The following is a 22500-nucleotide window of genomic DNA, read 5'->3' on the forward strand; positions in this document are numbered from 1 at the left end:
CGGTGGTTCGAGCCCCGGCTGGCCACATGTCAAAGTGTCCTTGGGCAAGACACTGAACCCCAAAATTGCTCCCCAGTGAGCGGGCCGGCGCCTTGCATGGCAGCTTGCCGCCATTGTTGTGTGAATGTGTGTGTGAATGGGTGAATGAGAGGCCGTTGTAAAGCGCTTTGGATAAAGGCGCTATGTAAGTGCAGTCCATTTTCCTTTAGCATAATGACCTGGCATTTCCCCTGCTGCTCCAGTGCTGTGACATGGGCTACCACGCCAGCCTGGCCCGGACCCTCAGGACGTTCCTGTCGGCGGAGTACAGCCTGGAGACGTCCCGCCACGAGGGTCTGGACCTGCTGGAGGGGGCGGTGGATGCCATGGACGCCCGGGGGGACAAGCACCGCGGCATGGACACCTACAGCCACGTCTTCTGCCCGCCCACACGCTTCGACTACCAGCCTCACATGGGGGACGAGGTGAGGGCGGGGTGGAGGTGTGTGTGTGTGTGTGTGTGTGTGTGTGTGTGTGTGTGTGTGTGTGCGTATGCGTATGCATTAGGGATGGAGGGACAGAGGGAAAGAGAGAGAGAGAGAGATGTTTGGGACGAGGTGAGGGTGGGGTGGATGTGTATGTGTGTGTGTGTGCGTGTGTGTTCGTGTGTGTGTGTGTGTGTGTGTGTGTGTGTGTGTGTGTGTGTGTGCGTGTGTGTGTGTGTGTGTGTGTGTGTGATTGTGGGTGCGTGTGCGTGTGCATTAGGGATGGAGGGACGGAGGGAAAGAGAGAGAGAGAGAGAGATGTCTGTGCCTCTCTTCCTGCCTGTGTTTCAGTGTGTTGGTGTGCGTCTGTCTGTCTCTTCCTCTGTCTCTGTCTCAGGTGTGTTTCAGCCTCTGTCTCTGTGTGTCTATATCCAGGTGTGTCAGGTCAGTGCCCAGCAGCCCGTCCAGACTGAGCTCCTGATGCGCCACCACCAGCTGCAGTCCCGCCTGGCCACCCTGAAGATCGAGAATGAAGAGGTGAGATATGGTGGCCGCTATCTTGGGGAGAAGGCTTGGGGGACGGACCCTGTGTGAATTAAGCAATATCACACGAGAGGGAGTGCTGTTATACTGAATATCAGCACGGTTGTGATTGGGTCGTTGGTACGAACTGGTCCGCAACTGGACTGTTGCCTAGTAACCTGAACACAAACATCTGCAGGCTAGCTACTTTGTATTAACGGTAATTTCGGAGTGATACATAGTTAAAAGTCCCAGTGCTGTTATACTGTATATCAGCACTCATGGAATGCCTCTTGTCCAATCAAATTACTTGGTCGGAACTAACTGTTGTATAACCTGTAATGACTCGCGTTTAGATGGTATCATGTCTCTGTCCTCCTCTACGCTTTTAGGAGAAGCAAAAAAAACTAAACACAGAATGTGAACATGTCAGAGTTTCCCCTCCCCGTCTTCTCTGAAATCTCTCCCCCGTGGAAAAAAGCCATTAGGCCACCGATGTGACTCATGTTCAGAATCACATAATGAACGATCTGCAACAGGCGCAGGCGTACACACACACACACACACACACACACACACACACTGGGGACGTGGCACGGGGGTCTTGCGTTGGACGCTCTAATGATGACGAGCTCATGTTCACTCAGGGCTGTCTGTGGAGGACAGACAGCACCACAGACACCACAGAGGACGCCACCGCGACGACTCTCCACTCCACTCTATCCCACCTGGAGAGGGGAAACAGCTACGCAAGACTGCTCTTTGTGGACTTCAGCTCTGCCTTCAACACCATCCTTCCAGACAGGCTAGTGACCAAACTACTAGACCTGGGACTATCACACTCTATATGTGCATGGATCAAGGACTTCCTGTCCGACCGCCCCCAGAGGGTGCGGGTGGGCTCCCACACCTCCACAGCCCTCAGACTCAGCACTGGGTCCCCCCAGGGCTGCGTGCTAAGCCCCATCCTCTACAACCTCTACACCTACGACTTCACCCCCGTCCACCCCAGCAACTCCATCGTAAAGTTTGCAGACGACACCACCGTGGTGGGCTGCATCTCGGGGGGGGACGAGGCGGCGTACAGGGATGAGGTAGAGCAGCTGAGCAAGCTGTGCAAGGTTAACAACCTGCTGCTGAACCAGTCAAAGACCCAGGAAATCATCGTGGACTTCAGGAGGAAAAAATCTGAGGTCCAGCCCCTGCTCATCGACGGAGGGGGCGTGGAGAGAGTCTCAACCCTCCGATTCCTGGGGGTGCACATACAGGATGACCTGTATGATTTGAAGTATTAGTCTGGTCAACTATGTTACGGTACATTGAACAACTCTAAATCATTCACCTACAGTAAATGTGGCAAACCTGACTATACATTCTGATTTTTTTTCAGAAACAACAATCAATCAAGTTACTTGATTCAAGTATAGTAAATGTAATGTTTAATGTAATTGGATGGAATTGAAGGGTTGGTTCAGAGACAGGTTCTAAGCAAGGATAAATTAGTGAGGTATCTCGATCAATGTTAGAGTGACTGACTGTGTGTGTGTGTGTGTGTGTGTGGTGTGTGTGTGTGTGTGTGTGTGTGTGTGTGTGTGTGTGTGTGTGTGTGTGTGTGTGTGTGTGTGTGTGTGCGTGCGTGCGTGCGTGTGTGTGTGTGTGTGTGTGTGTATGCGTCTGTGTGTAAATTAACATTACATTAGCAACTGATTTCAGAGCTATTTATACTACTCAATATGTAAAGGAATGATGAGCCATACCCGACTCGATGACCTGTCCTGGAAGAACAACACAGCAGCCATCATCAAGAAGGCACAACAGCGGCTCTTCTTTCTGAGAGTCCTCAGGAAAGACCACATCAGACAGGAGATGCTGGTGGCCTTCTACCGCTGCGCAGTGGAGAGCATCCTCACCTACTGCATCTGCAACTGGTTCTCCAGCTGCACAGCCGCAGAGAGGAATGCGCTACAGAGAGTCGTGAGAACGGCCCAGAAGATCACCCGCGCCCCCCTCCCCTCTCTGGAAGAGCTGTACAACACACGCTGCCTCAGGAAGGCCTCCAAGATCTCCAGAGACCCATCCCACCCTGGGTACGAACACTTTGCTCGGCTGCCCTCGAACAGGCGCAAGGACAAACAGACTGAAGCTCAGCTTCTACCCCAGGGCCATCCAGGCCCTGAACACAGCAAAGACCTAGGTTCTGGGCCCTGGACAGTCTGGACGGATTGATGGCAGCTGCTGGATTGAAAATCAGGTGTAGTGCTGAGGCACAAATGTGTACATTTCAAGCCTGCAAACTGCGACACTTTAAATGAATGTGCAATAACACTATGTGCAATATGACAACCCTAGGGTACATAAGGTTGCAGAGAATAGGAAATGTTAGAATAGGTATAGCATAGCATAGAGTACAGCACAGTGTTTTATTTGTACAGTATAGTATAGTGGATAGTGTACATAGCCTTTATTTATGTAAACCAGCTCCTTTCCCTTCTTGTTTTTTTTAGTTTTTTTTCTTTCCTAGCACCAGGGGAGCCCCCCCTCCCAAATGTCGTTGTTTGGTACCTGTACTATATCAATGACAATAAAGACCATTCATTCATTCATTCATTCATTACTGTCTGCGGACACGTGACCCACACACCACCGCTGGTACACACACACACACCACCGCTGGTGCACACACACACACACACACACACACACACACACACACACACACATACACACACACACACACACACACACACACACACATACACACACACACACACACACACACACACACACACACACATACACACACACACCACCTCTGCTGCACACTGCATTCAACATGAAGCAGGCTTAAAGGAGCCGGGACTCTCAACTCTCCATTTTCATCCTCAGGTGAGGAAGACGCTGGACGCCACCATGCAGACCCTGCAGGACATGCTGACCGTGGAGGACTTTGACGTGTCTGACGCCTTCCAGCACAGCCAATCAACAGAGTCTGTCAAGTCCGCCTCCTCCGACTCGTACATGAGCAAGGTCAGCGTGGCGAAGAGACGCGCCAACCAGCAGGAGACAGAGGGCTTCTACTTCACAGTGAGTGTTCTGACATACGAGGACAGGACCTTAACACACCTTTACTGCCCCCCAGCACTGCGTCTCCTGAAGACACCCGCGTTTCCCCTCTACTGTGTCCCCTAAAATGTCTATTGCCCCCCTTGTACTGTTTCTCTGTTTCTCCAGTGTCTAAATATACAAAATATACAGTATATATAGGTTTAGAAGAAGGTGATAGAAGAAGGTTTTTCCTTCTATCAATGGCCCCGGGCCTGAGCTGGATTACTCTTCCTGCTACGACTGGTAGATTGATGATTCACTTGCTTAGTATTCAAATGTATTGATTGTAAGTCGCTTTGGAATAAGGCGTCTGCTAAATGCCAAACATGTAAAAAAAAAAAGTAAGGACCTGGGAGTTGCATTTGAAATAAACTGAGGTTGATTGGGTTAAGTGTTATGTACTCTGGGGTAGTGGTGGTTAGTACGGTAAGTCGGACAGTCATCAGAAGGTTGTGAGTTCAGATCCCGCCTGCAACACCACCACTAGTGTGGTCTTGAGTAAGGCACTCAGCCCTCAGTTACTCCAGGGGGAATGTCCATGTAGTCTGTTTTTTTTTAGCTTTGGATTAAAAGTGAGTGTCTGCTAAATGGCAAATTATGTCTCTCTGTGTTTCATTGTCTCTCTGTCTGTCTGTCTATCAATCTATCTTCTTTCTGCATCAACAGAAATTCAAAGAGTACCTGAACGGCAGCAACCTCATAGTGAAACTGCAGGCCAAGCACGACCTCCTGAAGCAGACGTTAGGAGAAGGTGAGGAGGAGTAACAGGGTTGATCTGTCATCAGTGGGGAAGTGACCTTTCACCTCTGTTGACTTAAAACATGATTCTACTTCTGCATAGTTGTATTCCTCTTCAACACAATAAACTATCATACATAATGAAGAATATATATATATATATATGTTACGGTACGGGAAAAGGTTAGGGTTAAGGTTAGGGTTAGGGTTAGACATGCCAGCATGTACCAAGTCACCCTAGCACCTAACACTAACCCTAGTTTTCCCACATGTACCGTATTCCCACATGTACCGTAACATATATATATATATATACACAGTATATATATAATATAAATATAAGATATTTCATGTGTACTGTATATAATATATGTTGCAGTATGTCTCTCAGAGAGCATATTAACTTCAGTTGTCTGAAGAATCCATCCGAGCTGCTGCATCTCTCTGGGGATTAGCTGTGCTGGACAGAGCTGTGCTGCTTTACACACGACACACGATCACATGACACCTGATCACATGACACCTGATCACATGACACCTGATCCTGAGACGTGATGAGTCACTGATCACACCGTGGCACACACTCATTAGTTGGCGCTAAGTGAACTAGGGACAACTCCCCAGATCAGCTATGTGAAGAAGATATCATGTCATCTTTCTACTGTACAAACCACCCCCACCCCCCTGCCTCCCAGCCTCCCTCTGCCCCCACCCCCCTTCCTCCCACCCCCCCCTACCCCCCCACCCCCCTGCCTCTCAGCCCCCCTCTGCCCTTGTTGCCCCTGGTTACGTTTCTCACTGCTGAGTGCGCCCAGCCAGTCCGCCCCCTCCGCCCCCCCCCCCCCCCTCCACATCTCTCACACAGTTTCTAGGGCGACTGCTGAATGACCGCTGCTTGGCGGTGAGTCAGGGGGGGTGTGCGGGGCTCGCACCATTCAGCCTGCCTGAATAGGAGCTGCTTTTCTCATAGCGACCGCTCCTCCACCTCCTCCTCCTCCTCCTCCTTCTCCTCCTCCTCCCATCTGCCGGCTCTGTAGACCCAGGCCTGGCTCTGCCTTCACTCGACCGTGCCACTAACGGTTGTTTTCTCTCTCTCTCTCTCTTTCTCTCTCTCTCTCTCTCTCTCTCTCTTTCTCTCTCTCTCTCTCTCTCTCTCTCTCTCTCTCTCTCTCTCACACACACACACACACCCCTCATTTTCTCCTCTCTTCCCTTTCCTTTCTTTCTTTCTTTCTTCCAGGGGAGAGGGCTGCCTACGGAACCACGAGGTAAGATGTTCATTGAACAAGTGGGAGAGAGAAGAAAGTGGGCAGCAGTGTGTAAAATCCTTCCTGTGTTTCCTGGAAGTGAAGATGATGATGATGAAGATGATGAAGAGATGACGTCACCTAGCAGTGAATAGCAGTTCAGTCCTGAGCTCTCTCCTCTGCCAAGCGAGGGGTTTGAAACCCAAATAGGAGCGCGGAAACTCCTGGTTCGTCTTGACTTCTGAGGGAACTCAGCGTGGAGCGTGATTGGAGCGTGGAGAGTGATTGGCTCGAAGAGACGGCGAATCAGTCACCCCAGTGACCAGAAGCACTGTCCTGTTGTTTGTGACGTTAGAATTATAAGGTTCTATCTCCATTTTTGGTAAAAATTTAGTTTTTTACATAATCTGATCCATTAGGTGTTTATTAATGCCTGTGTGGTGTTATTTTTAAAATGTTTACATTTTTGAGTTAGTAATTCATAAAATACAAAGGTTCCATCTCACAAAACATAATGGAATGTAAAAACGTTGACGCTCAATATCTCTGAACCGCCCTAAACGGAGATAGAACCTTATGGGAAGCTCACGACTTCACAGATTGTTGCTTTTTAGCCCAAATCAGTGAGCTTCGAAAGAAATAATCAGTCGTACAGTAGGAGAGAGACGTAAGAGTAGGATTGTTTGAAGCACATATTTATGGCTGCACTCACTGAATCATCCATCATACCCGTTAGCTGTCTCCCGTTAGCCGTTTTTTTTTAACTGATTTATTCGCAAATTCCCCAGTCATTCTAGCCAGGTCAGTCAAGGGGCAGCTGTGACAGCTGTGATAATAGTCTAAGCAGACTTCCTTAATGAGTGGCCTCGTGTGCTACAATAACGTTATGGTCTCTACTGTGAGTGGAAGGGGGAACAGAAAGGATACGCATATCTACTGTACACTGTTGAACTTTATTGAAAAAACGTTTTTAATGATTTCACCCATTGACTATATGAAATAGATGTTTCAGTCCTTCCTGTTTCATCCTAGTTAACGTGTATCTACCCCCCCCACCCCCACCCCCACCCCCCCCGCCCAGGCCTCCTGCTCTTCCCCCTAAACCCCAGAAAATCTGGAAGCCTAGACAACGCTTCACTTTTAACCCTAAGCTGTTTAACGGCAATATGGAGACTTTCATTAAGGTACTGACTGACCCCTCCGTGGTCTCTCCCTCTGTGTGGTGTTGGGTGTTGGTACGCTGGCTTGCTAGCAGCTTTGGTGACTCTCTATCTTTGAACTTCAACTCACTCATTACCCCAAACTTCAACTCACTCATGCACTGACTTTCCCCTTCCTTCACGGCCTTGGCTGTGCGGTGGATTAGCCTTGACAGCTGGGAGATGTAGTCTTTAGTCTTTCAAGAGGATCGGAGAGTTTGTGGAGAGTTTGTTTTGGACATTCTTACTCACGTAGACCACTTGACCCCCGACCTCCAGACGTTAAACACACCCTGGCCGACCTCCAGACGTTAAACACACCCTGGCCGACCTCCAGACGTTAAACACACCCTGGCCACAAGCCAGTTGGACGAACACCAACCGTGACAGGCAGGGAAAATAAACACACATGTCCGTATGTCCTCTCTGCAGATCAGGATGAAACAGGGACTCACAGACAGAGGAGGCCAGGCACTCGAGGTGTTTCTCCTTTCCTTAGTGTCGATCTGTCACGGCCCTCATACCTCCCACGGTCCTGACACTCCCATTGCATGATGTCCTCAGGGTCATATTCAATCGATTGCAGAGTTGGTGTCTCTGACATAAGTCTATAGGAAAAATATGTTTTTCATGTATTGCGTAATGTGTTGAGTGAGTATTGTTTTGTTTTTTCACACACAAGTGATTGTTGATAGAGAACCCGAATCAGGTGTTGAGTGAATAAGACTCTCTCCAGAAACGGAGTCTCCCGTTATCACAGCCTCCCAAACTCCCCATCCTCCTCTCAGGGTACCGTAGCCTTGACCAGTCTCCTCCAGCCTCCCCTAGCCTCCCCCAGCCTCCCCTAGCCTCCACCAGCCTCCCCTAGCCTCCTCCAGCCTCCACTAGCCTCCCCTAGCCTTCACCAGCCTCCCCTAGCCTCCCCTAGCCTCCTCCAGCCTCCCCTAGCCTCCACCATTCTCCCCTAGCCTCCTCCAGCCTCCCCTAGCCTCCACCAGCCTCCCATAGCCTCCACCAGCCTCCCCTAGCCTCCACCAGCCTCCCCTAGCCTCCCCTAGCCTCCCCCAGCCTCCTCCAGCCTCCACCAGCCTCCCCTAGCCTCCACCAGCCTCCCCTAGCCTCCTCCAGCCTCCCCTAGCCTCCCCTAGCCTCCACCAGCCTCCACCAGCCTCCCCTAGCCTCCCCTAGCCTCCCCTAGCCTCCACCAGCCTCCACCAGCCTCCCCTAGCCTCCACCATTCTCCCCTAGCCTCCTCCAGCCTCCCCTAGCCTCCACCAGCCTCCCCTAGCCTCCACCAGCCTCCCCTAGCCTCCTCCAGCCTCCTCTAGCCTCCACCATTCTCCCCTAGCCTCCCCTAGCCTCCACCATTCTCCCCTAGCCTCCTCCAGCCTCCCCTAGCCTCCACCAGCCTCCACCAGCCTCCCCTAGCCTCCACCAGCCTCCCCTAGCCTCCACCAGCCTCCTCCAGCCTCCCCTAGCCTCCACCAGCCTCCCCTAGCCTCCACCAGCCTCCCCTAGCCTCCACCAGCCTCCCCTAGCCTCCCCTAGCCTCCACCAGCCTCCCCTAGCCTCCTCCAGGCTCCCCTAGCCTCCACCATTCTCCCCTAGCCTCCTCCAGCCTCCCCTAGCCTCCACCAGCCTCCCCTAGCCTCCACCAGCCTCCCCTAGCCTCCCCCAGGCTCCCCTAGCCTCCACCAGCCTCCCCTAGCCTCCACCAGCCTCCCCTAGCCTCCACCAGCCTCCCCCAGCCTCCCCTAGCCTCCACCAGCCTCCCCTAGCCTCCCCTAGCCTCCTCCAGCCTCCCCTAGCCTCCACCAGCCTCCACCAGCCTCCCCTAGCCTCTTCCAGCCTCCCCTAGCCTCTACCAGCCTCCCCTAGCCTCCACCAGCCTCCCACAGCCTCCCCCAGGCTCCCCTAGCCTCCCCCAGGCTCCCCTAGCCTCCACCAGCCAGTGTCCCCTCTCTCACCCTACCCAGGGCTCCCAGGCTTGGGCTCTCCTGTCAGACTGGACGCCCCCCCTCCTCTCTCTCTCTCTCTCTCTCTCTCTCTCTCTCTCTCTCTCTCTCTCTCTCTCTCTCTCTCTCTCTCTCTCTCTCTCTCTCTCTGTCTCCCCTTCCTTCTCTGACTCTGTTGTGGTTTGTGCCTGTCTTCCTCTCTCTCTCTGTCCCCTCGCTGCCATGCTTCTCTGTCCCAGGGGAAGGAGGAATGTCCGCACCCGGAGCCAGGTATTATGGGATGGAAGGGATGAAGGAGTGTGTCTGTGTACTAACCAACATCTCTCTATGTGCCCGTCTGTCTCGTCTCTGTGTGATAACGCTAATAAGCACCAGAGTGTCTCCTCTGCCCTCTGTGGCCCTAACATGAATGTTCAGAGACTTTTATTACTAAGTGTGTTTTGGGTTCATGCTACAATGCTTACACCGTGAGGTGTTTATGTCAGTAAATGGACTCTAGTTAAATGTCATTTCTGTTAATTCTCCATGCACTCTTGGTTATTTTCAGCTGCCATAGTCTCATTAATATTCAGTTTGCAGTGTCAAGCAATTTATTCAAGCTTCATTAAATGACAGTAGCGCCTAGTCAGGTGCCAGTTGCCTCATCCCTCTCCCTCTCTGTGTGTCAGGAGTCAGGGCAGGCCATCCCCGCGGTGGTGGAGAGCTGCGTACGCTACATCAACCTGTACGGTAAGAGAGAGGAACACAATGGTGAACTGATAGATACTTAAGCAATATCACACGAGAGGGAGTGCTCTTATACTGAATATCAGCACGGCTGTGATTCGGTCGTAGGTACGAGGCCGCAGGCCACAACTGGACTGTTGCCTAGTAACCTGAACACAAACATCTGCAGGCTAGCTACTTTGTATTAACGGTCATTTCGGAGTGATACATATAGTTAAAAGTCCCAGTGCTGTTATACTGTATATCCGCACTCATGGAATGCCTCTTGTCCAATCAAATTACTTGGTCGGAACTAACTGTTGTATAAAGTACTTAATGTATTCATCCATAGACGTGACTAGGCCTAACCGCCATTACAGATCTCTATGACGTCGTCTGTTATCTTGGAGTTTAGAACATAGAAACACATTCAGTATGATACTGATGGAGGACAGATAGATGTAAAGGATAATGATTACTTTTGCTTGGTTGTTTGGTTCAGTGGATACTCCAGTGACTAATAGCGAGCTCTCTGACAAAACAACCTTTTGGAGTATTCCCAGATTGCGCAGATGTTATATATATATATATATATATATATATCCGGATATCTTTCCATTTTCATGCTGACTTGTTGTTTTCTGCTCGCAGGCCTCCAGCAGGAAGGCATATTCCGGGTTCCAGGATCCCAGATCGAAGTGAACGATATTAAAAATTCATTTGAAAGAGGTCGGTGGTCCCGCACGCAGCCTACACACACACACACACACACACACACGCACGCAGCCTCTCTCCTGCCTGATTGTTTTTAAATTGTGTTTGTCCGCCTGCGAACGCCACAGCCCTCCCAGAGGCCTGCAGAGTGCAGAGACATGAAGGGCCCATCTGTCATGTGTGACAGAGTAATGGACATGAAGCCTCTTTCAGATGTACAGTAGCACGTTCTCACAGCCATATACTGTACAGCCTTAGAAACAGAACGTACTGACATACTGTATACTATACTAATATACATGTACTGTATACTGAATATCTTCAGGGTTTTTAGGGGCTCAAAATAAGGCCTAGGTGGTAAACGTGGCGGTGAAGCTCACACGCATGAAAACGTTTCTTTTCTAGACTCGCTCCCGCTCGATTTTTTTATTTTTTATTTTAAAGATTGTGACAAATTGGGGGCTCGTCCGGGAGTTGAACCAGAGACCTCTCGCACCCACAAATTGAAGGATTTGTAAATATGTGCCTAAATATGTGCTAAATTAGTCTAAAGTAACTCATGCTCTCCCAACTAGAACATGGAGTTAATTAATTAGTGTGAAAAAGACAAATGTGAAAAACCACCTGCTGCTGGGATGACCGAATTGCAGCAATAAACGCAGGACAATCTTTAACCGTTTTTACATGTTTTTATCTTATGCGATTTCTCCTAGAAGGCTTAGGCGTGGTGAACAAAGCTGTAGACCTCAGCCTTGTTCAATGCAGGAAAAAACACATGAATCTCTTTCTATACTGACTGTATTCCTTTATATGTTGGTCTGATCAGAGGTTTCACATTGACTATCTCTAGAATAACCTACGGCATACTTTGTGTACACCCCAGTACATGAGGGCTGTCTGAGTTACAGATCTGCTACAGTACATGTTCCCAGGGTGACTGGATGACTGACAGGTTGGGTGAGTCTGTGCCCTGCTCTGCCCCTAGGTGAAGACCCACTGGTGGATGACCAGAGCGATCGTGACATCAACTCTGTGGCGGGGGTCCTCAAGCTCTACTTCAGGGGTCTGGAGAACCCGATATTCCCCAAGGAACGCTTCCTAGACCTAATGTCCACCAACAGTGAGTACTGGACTGGCCTTGCCTGCAGGGTTCAGATGTTCTATAGGGGTCGTACTGTATACATCTTTAATATTCTCTCTCTCTCTTTCTCTCTCTCTCTCTCTCCCTCTCTCTCTCCTCTCTTATCTCCCTCTCTCTCTCCTCTCTCTCTCTCTCTCTCTCTCTCTCTCTGTCTCTCCCTCTCCTCTGTCTTCTCTCTCTCTTCTCTCTCTCTCTCTCTCTCTCTCTCTCCCTCTCCTCTGTCTCTCTCTCTCTTCTCTCTCTCTTCTCTCTCTCTCTCTCTGTCTCTCCCTCTCTCTCTCTCCTCTATCTCTCTCTCTCTCCTCTCTTATCTCCCTCTCTCTCTCCTCCCTTTCTCCTCTCTCTCTCTCTCTGTCTCTCCCTCTCTCTCTCTCCTCTGTCTCTCTCTCTCTCCTCTCTTATCTCCCTCGCTCTCTCTCCTCTGCCTCTCTCTCTCTTCTCTCTCTTCTCTCTCTCTCCCCCTCTCTCCTCCTCTCTCTCTCTCTCTCTCTCTCTCTCTTCTCTCTCTCTCTCTCTCTCTCTCTCTCTCTCTCTCTCTCCTCTAGAGCTTGAGTCAGGTGCAGAGAGAGCTCATCATCTTCAGCAGATCGTTGTGACTCTCCAGAGGCCCGTCATCATAGTCATGAGATATCTGTTTGCATTTCTCAACCAGTAAGTCTGGCTTTTGTACACACTGTACGCCTTGTTGCTCCGGTTCACATACAAACAACACGTTTACTGACTTAACACTACAACAGCCGTGCCTATTTTACCTACTAGTAGAGCCGCCTTGGGGGTCTTTTAGAATGTAAATCTGCTATTTTACACACACAGAGATCACAGAGGGCGCTTCTTTTTTTAGCCTGTCCTCCTACACAGAAAAACTGCAAAACAGCTTACTATCTTATCCTGAAGTGATTTTGAAAATGTAAGGATATTGGGTGGTAGAACGCACATATCGAGGGAAAGTCATGAAAGGAGGGGTCCTGAAATTTGATCGAGTGCAAAGATATTAAAAACGTTTTTACTCACAAGGGTTACCCCTCATGGCTGATTAAGTGTTAATGCAAAACATCCCCAATGTTTCTCCAGCGTATCCCAGTACAGTGATGAGAACATGATGGACGCCTACAACCTGGCGATCTGTTTCGGGCCCACGCTAATGCCTATACCGGACGAGCACGACCCTGTGAGCTGTCAGGCGCACGTCAATGAGCTCATCAAGACCATCATCACCCACAACGAGGTCATCTTCCCCAGCCTGCGCGAGCTGGAGGGACCAGTGTATGAGAAGTGCATGTCAGGGGGGGAGGAGTACTGGTGGGTAACTCTGTCTCTGTCTCCTCCTCTCGCTGATTGGTCGGTTTTCGGCCCCCCGATTCGTTCCACTGTCATTCTTAATCACTGTCTGACTATCTGTCTCTCTCTCTCTCTCTCTCTCTCTCTCTCTCTCTCTGTGTCTCTCTCTCACTGTCTCTCTCTCACTGTCTCTCTCTCTCTGTCTCCCTCTCTCTGTCTCTCTCTCTCTGTCTCTCTCTCTGTCTCTCTCTCTCTCTCTGTCTCTCTCTCTCTCTCTGTCTCTCTCTCTCTCTCTCTGTCTCTCTCTCTCTGTCTCTCTCTCTCTGTCTCTCTCTCTCTGTCTGTCTCTCTCTCTCTGTCTCCCTCTCTCTGTCTCTCTTTCACTGTCTCCCTCTCTCTCTGTCTCTCTCTCTCTCTCTGTCTCTCTCTCTCTGTCTCTCTCTCTCTCTGTCTCTGTCTCTCTGTCTCTCTTTCACTGTCTCCCTCTGTCTCTCTCTCTCTCTGTCTCTGTCTCTCTGTCTCTCTTTCACTGTCTCCCTCTGTCTCTCTCTCCCTCTGTCTCTCTCTCTCTGTCTCTCTCGCTCTCCTCCCTCCCCCTTTTTCCCTTCTTCCTCCCTCCAGTGAGAGTCCCCACAGTGAGCCAGGTGCCGTTGACGAGGTGGACAACGGCACAGGACCGCCCACCAGTGATGATGGTGAGTCTCTGTTGAGTCTCTGGAGCGTAGAGGCTGTTCAGAGTAGTAGCAGTAGTCGTAGTAGTAGGACTGCTCAGGCTAGAGAGGCTCGATGGCCAGATGAAATATCTATCACACTGTATGATGCCTCAGGTGCAGGACAGACTGACATGGCTGATTTTGTTCAAGCGTATTATGGCAGTAAGGGGTGACAACGGCTGCGTTCAGTTGAGTTTTTCCGACGTGGGGTGTCGCCCCTAGGGAGCTGTCCTTTAACACTAGAACAGCCATGAGCCATGTGAGTAAAGTTATATCTTTGCACTCGATCATATTTCAGGACCCTCCTTTCATGACTTTTCTTAGATATGTGCGTTCTACCACCCAGTATCCTTACATCTTCTAAATCACATCAGGATAAGCTAGCATGAAGCTATTTAGCAGTTTTTCTGTGTAAGAAGCAGGCTCATTTACAAGCGGCCAACTAGTGGTCGTTGTGTGTAAATAGCAGCTTGAGCATTGTAAAGAGGAGGCGGCTCTTTTAGTAGGTAAAAAGGCACGGCTGTTCTAGTGTTAAGAAGGGGGGGGGGGTCCAGATTGTATGATAGTCGACTGACAATAACTGCCTTCAGATGAGAATATCTTGTTACCTCTCCTGTGGTTCCAGAGCTGGAGCAGATCGAGGCCATAGCTAAGTTTGACTACGCGGGGCGCACCCCCCGGGAGCTGTCCTTTAAGAAGGGGGCGTCGCTGCTGCTCTACCTGCGCGCCTCTGAGGACTGGTGGGAGGGGCGTCACAACGGCGTGGACGGGCTGATCCCCCATCAGTACATTGTGGTCCAGGACATGTGAGTATGAGTTTGCCCCCCCACGCAGAGGCTGTTCTGAGAACTGCTCAGATGATGTACTCTTACTGGAAAAGGGCTGCCTGTGAGATTGTAATTCTGAAAATTCGTGAGCTTAGAATGATAAGGTTCTATCTCCGTTTAGGGCAGTTCAGAGATATTGAGCGTCAAAGTTTTTACATTCCATTATGTCTTGTGAGATGGAACCTTTGTATTTTATTAATTACTAACCCAAAAAAATTAAACATTTTAAAAATAACACCACACAGGCATCAATAAACACCTAATGGGTCAGATTATGTAAAAAACTAAATTTTGACAAAAATGGAGATAGAACCTTATAATTCTAACGTCACGAATTGTCTGGTCTGCACCTTGAGACGGTGGCCCACATTCTGCTCACTATGAAAGTTCTGTACCCAACATCCCCATCTCCCTCCCTAACCATGCCCAGAGTGCATCGGTGTAAACTTCAGTCTGGTCGATGCTGCAGTTGGCACGGGCGCCAAGCGCAACAAGGCAAATAAATCCTAATTAGCAATTAGAATAAGAGCTTCTCTAGACCGACGTGAAGGTCAGTCTTATCTGTCTGTACATTCAGACTCTGGATCCCCACCCGACAGCCCGCCACCATCCATCCCCAGGGAGGACAGGCTTAATTAAACCTAATTAGGTAGAATGTTCTAGAACACTCATCTGCAGGCTAATCCTCCACACATTGATTAACATCTCCAGGGAGCTTAGAGGGTTTGTTTAATAAGACCTGGAAGAGGTTAAACATCCTAATGTTTCCTACTTGTAGGTTCCATTGGCATGTCATAATGATTTGCATGTTGATTATGCGGGATTGTTCAAATGTGCTCATATGATAATAGCTTTCAATAATGCTCAGCCAGTGTCGCCAGTTTTACTGCATGAAAAACATGTAGGCCTAGTGGCGGACTCAGGCTGTTTGAAGGGCAGGGGGGGCGAAAAGAAAAAAAGGGCACCTACTGCACAACATGGGACCCCATCAGTGCACATGGTCAAGTTTAGACCATTGGAAGGGCAGCCAATAGGGCACATCCTCTCATTTTGCCACTCAAAAGGGCACTTCAGTGCGACGTTTTTTCAACCGTGGGGGCACCAGGAGGGGCGGTCGCCCGCCCCCCCCCTGAGTCCGCCAGTGTGTAGGCCTACCTATAAATGTGCTTTATCGTGTTGGCTGACAGCCCATGTCTCCTGTGTGTGTCCTCAGGGACGACGCGTTCTCAGACAGCCTGAGTCAGAAGGCGGACAGCGAGGCCAGCAGCGGACCCCACCAGGAGGACCGGGCCTCCTCCAGGAACGACCGCCACTCCCCCTGTGAACACGGGACACCTGAGCACCACTTTGGAGCTGCGCTGGGGAGGTACCGTGGGCTACTGGGTCATCAAAGGCTTATACAGTACATGTATAAGTGGGGGGGTTTGTGACTCTTATGAGCGGGCTATGTTATGGTTACAGTAGCTACAGGGGGCTATGTACAACAGTTAGTTCCGACCAAGTAATTTGATTGGACAAGAGGCATTCCATGAGTGCAGTCCAGTTGCGGAACAATTTTTTCAAAATAAATGATTAAATAAACAAACAAATCATAATCTGTTGTCACTTATTACTGTTAACTAATAAATTGCGCTGTAGAACTGTTGTATAAAAGCAATATCACACGAGAGGGAGTGTGTTATACTGAATATCAGCACGGCTGTGATTGTCTTCGGCCTGCGGCCTCGTACCTACGACCCAATCACAGCCGTGCTGATATTCAGTATAACAACACGACCTCTCGTGTGATATTGCTTAAGTATGGTGAGAGTAGTTAGCTGTATTTGATTGAGCTTTCTATTGAATACGCTACTGAATGTGTTGGCCGGCTGTGTTTGGGCCTACAGGGTGAGGGTACGCTCAGATGGGGCTGTGATGCCTCGCCGTAGGAGTACTGCAGACACCCACAGCCCCCCCCGGGGTAGGGACACCCCCCCCAGGGTCATGCCCCGCCCCTGCAGCCCTCACAAGATGCCGGTCAGCAGGAGGCACATGGACAGTCCAGAGAAGCGCGGCCTCGCCACGTTCGGTAGCGCCGGCAGCATCAACCACCCGGACAGGAAGCCTTTCCCCGACGGCCAGTCCCCAAGACCCTCGCCCGGCTCCTCTCGCCACGGCAGCCTAGGAGACCACAAATCACTGGAGGCCGAGGCTCTGGCTGAGGTGAGCCTAATTATTACAATCAACTCTCTGTTTTTCTGGAAGTTTTCTCAATTTCAAAACACAAGGTAAACACAACTGATTCAGCGTAGTCAGCCATGACCAGATCCAGTCTTTGTTTTGCGTGAACATGTAGCTAACATGACTTAGTAGCTAACACTGGTTGCGACAGTGTGGGCAATCTAGGAGTTATCGTGATCTTAGAACGATAAGGTTCTATCTCCGTTTAGGGCAGTTCAGAGATATTGAGCGTCAAAGTTTTTACATTCCATTATGTTTTGTGAGATGGAACCTTTGTATTTTATTAACTACTAACTCAAAAATGTCAACATTTTAAAAAATAACACCACACAGGCGTTAATAAACGCCTAATGGATCAGATTATGTAAAAAAAACTAGAGATAGAACCTTATAATTCTAACGTCACGTTATGCAACCGAGCTAATGAGGATCCTCTCCTCCCCGCGGTGCAGTAATGTGGAGCCCAGCCAGGCCTGCTGGACCCAGGCGGAGGCAGTGGGGGACGGCTCTAATTACTCCTCACAGTCAGCTGTGAGCTCCAGAATGTCACTCCCTCTGAGTGCTTCATTAGAGAGAGAAGGTCTTTAGTTAAGTGTCGCATCCATTTCTCCCCCCTACTTTTAATAACACTCTATTGGATTCTGTATTGAGCGATTGGGGTTTCAGAGATCTGAACAGGTCACAGCGGAACCGAGAACAGAGTCGGAATAGGCGATAGGTTGCCGAGCTCTCTCTCTTTCGTTAATTCAGGTGTAGTTTCTTCGAGAGGGTGTCTAATGAACATGTAGGCCTACGGAACGCTTCCTAATGTCAGTGTTGTTTTTATTGTAGGTCCCTGGCTTTTATTGTTTTATTGTTTTATTGTTTTTAGTCCTTTTATCCTCTCTTTTGTAACTTTACCATATCCTGTATTGTATTGTGTGCACTGTGCATTGTGCATCTTATTTAGTTCCTGCATTTTTATCTGTTCTACAACTGTGAAGCACTTCGGTTCAGCCACTGCTGTATGTAAACGTGCTATACAAATAAAGCTGACTTGCCTTAACTTGTTGTGTGACTCTCTCCCTGTGTGTGTTAGGACATAGAGAAGACCATGAACACGGCTCTGCACGAGCTGCGCGAGCTGGAGCGCCAGAACGTGGCCAAGCACGCCCCGGACGTGGTCCTGGACACCCTGGAGCCCCTGAAACACGCGGGGGGAAACCCCGAGCCCCCGGGCAGCCCCCTGCACACCACCATGGTGATCCGAGACCCCGACGCCGCTCTCCGCCGCAGCAGCAGCAGCTCGTCCTCGGAGACGATGATGAGCACCTTCAAACCGGCGCTGTCGTCACGGCGCCCTAGCGCCCCCCTGAGGCCACCGCCGGTCAGGCCCGTGCGTCCCGCCCCTCTGCAGGGCCACCAGCACCACGGCCAGGGACAGGGACAGGGACAGCACCGGTCCAGTAGCTCCAGCTCGTCAGGGCTCGGCAGTCCAGGCTTCACCCCCACCACAGACAGGGGGTTCCCTAAGGCTCCCTCCCCCTCTCCCTCCACCTCCTCCTCCACCTCCTCAGACAAGCAGGGAAACATGTAGCCTGGTCAGCTAAGGGCTAGCATGGTGGTGGTTGATAATCTTCATCATCATCATCATCATCATCGTTCTTATTCCTTATCCCCCCCCCCCCCTGTGAAATACTGAAACCTCATCTGAGTGAATATCAACCACTAGTAGAATGTTGGTTTGCCGATCTATGTGATGATGTTGCTGTTTTTCCTGACAGCTGCCTACCTAGCTGTCTACCCAACAGTGACAGTCTGTTGTCATGGGAACTCATGATCAGACTCAAACAGTAATCGTTCAGAAACATGACTATGATAATCATTTTACAGAATGTTTCTACCCCCCTCTACTCTTGTGTGGCAGGCTGGTCACAGAACCTGGTCACAGAAAGGATACACTGGATAACTCTTCCTTCCTTTAACGATGTACTAGTTTGTCTGAATAACGCACCTTCTCAAACGAAAGCTTTTTTTGCCGTATGAAGCGACTGGGATCTTGGACTGTCTGGCAGATGTGTGAGACTTCTTATAATATAACCCTCTCTCTCTCTCTACCTTGAGATTAGCCTTGTTTACCTCAAGAAAAACAGCCAACATCTTCTCTTGAGCCAGTCTGAGAGAGCGATGCACTGATTAGGTCGTTATGTATGTATGGGTTACTATATGAACCTGGACCGCTAGGTACTGCAGCTCAGAGTATATGAAGACATAGGAGCGTCTCGATTGCACACTCAACTCTGCCTCCGTGTCTGTGAGAGTTGTACAGTATATAGATGGGCTTGCTTGCTTACGGTGGTGTTCCGTGTCTTATAAGGGATTGTCAGCAAACACACATATTTAAAGTGTAATAGGTACATTTGAATTGAAATAATTATGCATAAAATGTAAAAACTGTATGAATAACATGGTATGGTAGAGTCGAGATGTTGTCATTCATAAGTGTGTAGATTTTGTAACCCTTAACCTTGCACAGGCGTTAACAGAACAAGAGAATAAATATGGGGAGTCCTTACAGTGTATACAAGGTCCTCTTGATACGGTACCGACTTCTGTTCTTTCCTAGATTTGTCTTTTTTTATGAAGCCAATTCAATATTCAATGCAATATCACACGAGAGGGAGTGTGTTATACTGAATATCAGCAGGGCTGTGATTGGGTCGTAGGTACGAGGCCGCAGGCCGAGGAGAAGACAATCACAGCCGTGCTGATATTCAGTATAACACACGACCTCCAGTATTGCTTTTATACAACAGTTCTACAGCGCAATGTATTAGTTAACAGTAATAAGCGACAACAGATTATGATTTGTTTGTTTATTTAATCATTTATTTTGGCTCCGTTAACAAAAAGTAGTTCCGCAACTGGACTGTTGCCTAGTAACCTGAACACAAACATCTGCAGGCTGGCTACTTTAACGGTCATTTGGGAGTGATACATATAGTTAAAAGTCCCAGTGCTGTTATACTGTATATCAGCACTCATGGAATACCTCTTGTCCAATCAAATTACTTGGTCGGAACTAACTGTTGTATAATGTAGGATATTCTATTGATATCAGTTTTAAGATTTTAACAAAGGAAAGTAAGAACTAAGACTAAGGTAGTCCCACTTCAACCAACCAGCTTGTGTCGACTTTGTACTGACAGACAGCTACAGTAACAACCTTCTACAGACAGTCAACTAGTTTCTGTCTGCGGCAATGTCCTTTTACACATCCATTACACTGACACCTTGTGGTGAGGAGGTGCATGTCCACGCTTCCACCATCAGGCCTCTCAGTAGAGCACAGACATGAGTGAGTGGTTCTGTAGTACCGCTTAGTGGCCAAGATATGAACTGTACTTACAGATTCATCCATTAGCAAGCTGGACAGTGTACATGGGTAATCCTTTAACTGTATATGTTGGTATTCCTGTGGTATTGTTCTACATCTGACAAACCAGTTAGTACTGTGTGTTGTGATGTTCAGTTACCGAGAGACCTGCTGTAAGATATTCTGGCCCCTTTTCTCATAGTTATCTAGGAGACTCACTGTTTCTCTAATGTGGGTAAACTAAATGGACTGCACTTATATAGCACCTTTATCCAAAGCGCTTTACAACGGCCTCTCATTCATCCATTCACACACACATTCACACACCAATGGCGGCAAACTACCAGGCACCGGCCTGCTCACTGGGAGCAATTTGGGGTTCAGTGTCTTGCCCGAGGACACCTGTACATGTGGCCAGCCGGGGCTCGAACCGCCGATCTGCCAACCTTGCAATCATTAGACGGCGGCTCTACCTCCTGAGACACAGCCGCCCCCAAACTACATAAGCCCTCCTCTGCAGTCTCTAGTGATGTCATTCCATCACTCTGATTTGGTCATTCCATCGCTCAACAGTTGGTTGCATCAATTCAGCATGAAGGACTGATACATTTGAATTACGAGTTACTAGAAATTAAGGTGTTTAAAATGTCCCATATTCAGTCACAACAAGATGGTGTTACATAAAGATTTTGACCCACATTTCTCCCCCGAAACCACCTGGATTATTACATTATGACATGTACATTTAGGATTATTACAGGTACATTTAGGATTATGACATGTACATTTCATCTGAACAAATGATACACCTGAGTGACTGAAGCATCCTTCTGGGAAACAACTAATTATGTAATCAGTCAGTAATAGTCAATTATATGAGCGTATAACTTCACACCTCATCATGTGATTCTCACGCATGTTTACTACAGATTAAGTGAGGTCATCATATCCTCTATACTTGAATTATTCCAGGGAAACGCTCTTTGAAGTGCTCAAAGCAGGCATGGCTAAGTGCATAAGACTTGTGTGAAGGTCAGTGCCCTGAAACATACTACTGAGAACACTGCTCTTCATCTACCATAAGGCTTTGACAGAAAGCTTAACAGATTTCACAAGTGTTCCCTTCATTATGACACCAAAATTATTCAAAAAGACCTTCGCCCCTGCCCTTCAAACAGCCTGAGTCCGCCACTGCAAAGGGGCTTACATTTAAAATAGAAAAAAGAGAGAAGGGTCTCCAAGACAATCCAGAATAACACAGTTCTCCGCTCTTTTCCCATAACAAACAGCCGTCCGAGGCGTTTCACCTCCCTGATCAAAGTGATCCTGTCCGTCTCTCCCACTCCTGTCTCCGTCTCCCTCTCCGTGCTGTGGCGACCCCACTGAAACAAGTCAGGTGTAATCAGGTTACGTGTGTTCATGGAGATGAAAGTGAGAAACACAATCAGATTATGTTGCTGCCAGAGGCCCGTGTGACAGCCAGGAGAGGAGGCCCACCCAAGCACTAAGACCAGCTCTCTCACACCGTGGCTCGGCCAGTTCAAAGGGACGCTCTAATTAACAAGCCAATATGATCGCTGGGGGCTCAACGGAAATGGCAAGTGCAGCGTTAAATGTTTTAAACCTCGCTGTATGTTGACGCAGATGGTGTGAGCCAGGACACCGTATTAGGTCACCGTTGGTGTTGTAATTTAAAGCTCATGACATGCGATAACAAGGACATACAGTACACGTATCTTATTGTGGGCCCGTGTGTGATATTCTAACAGTTCTGTAATGTGTTCCGACTCCACAGTGCTTTACCTGCCGGTTCACCAGCCCACAGTTGTACCTGCTTGCTTCAAAAGACTCACCATGAGAGAGGCATTCTCAGCATGTCTATCAACGGCATGGTCCCTATCTACAGTACTCTCCTCAGATACCCTCAGCATCTCCAGCCTCGATGCGTCGTTTCTAACCGGAGCGAAACCACCCTTTTCAAGCGGAGCATGCGTCGGTTCTTTGCTCCGGGAGCGACTTCGAATGCGCGTTCTCACAGTTCCAAACGACGCAGAGCAAAGCACATTTTATCCTAAACTCCGTTTCAAGTGAAGCAAATATTCTAGTGAGAACACACCCTAAGAGGAGATGTTGGTCCATAGCTACTCTAGTGTTTAGCCAAACAAACACATCTCCCTCTGCATACATTATTATCATTAACAGATAACAGAGGAAGACTCATCCATACCTGTCATCACCACAGAGAGGAGAGGGAGACAGATTATTAAGGAGCGACACTTTAAGAGTTGTTGTTGTCAGCTACAAGAGTCCTCAGTGA

General features: G+C 49.0%; 1 protein-coding gene across 2 annotated transcripts in view; it reads left to right on the top strand.

The window, feature by feature from the left end:
- LOC308170690 (SLIT-ROBO Rho GTPase-activating protein 3-like) overlaps positions 1-18404 on the top strand; it is a gene marked incomplete at both ends in the record, with an annotated part of 52326 nt that extends 33922 nt beyond the window's left edge. The window contains 16 exons of one of the 2 annotated variants that reach the window (XM_080545515.1): positions 243-464; positions 900-1001; positions 3873-4070; positions 4758-4842; positions 6070-6097; positions 7158-7260; positions 9899-9959; positions 10587-10664; positions 11635-11769; positions 12336-12441; positions 12862-13089; positions 13690-13763; positions 14407-14587; positions 15822-15974; positions 16495-16810; positions 17907-18404. In XM_080545515.1, coding sequence (XP_080401641.1) covers positions 243-464; positions 900-1001; positions 3873-4070; positions 4758-4842; positions 6070-6097; positions 7158-7260; positions 9899-9959; positions 10587-10664; positions 11635-11769; positions 12336-12441; positions 12862-13089; positions 13690-13763; positions 14407-14587; positions 15822-15974; positions 16495-16810; positions 17907-18404 — 2568 coding nt within the window. Of the gene's footprint in view, positions 1-242; positions 465-899; positions 1002-3872; positions 4071-4757; positions 4843-6069; positions 6098-7157; positions 7261-9469; positions 9501-9898; positions 9960-10586; positions 10665-11634; positions 11770-12335; positions 12442-12861; positions 13090-13689; positions 13764-14406; positions 14588-15821; positions 15975-16494; positions 16811-17906 lie in introns of both variants that reach the window. The other variant, XM_080545516.1, reaches the window with a different exon arrangement.
- Between the last annotated feature and the right edge of the window lie 4096 nt (positions 18405-22500).

The sequence above is a fragment of the Nansenia antarctica genome, assembly GCF_963989245.1.
Source record: "Nansenia antarctica genome assembly, chromosome: 15".
NCBI lineage: Eukaryota > Metazoa > Chordata > Actinopteri > Argentiniformes > Microstomatidae > Nansenia > Nansenia antarctica.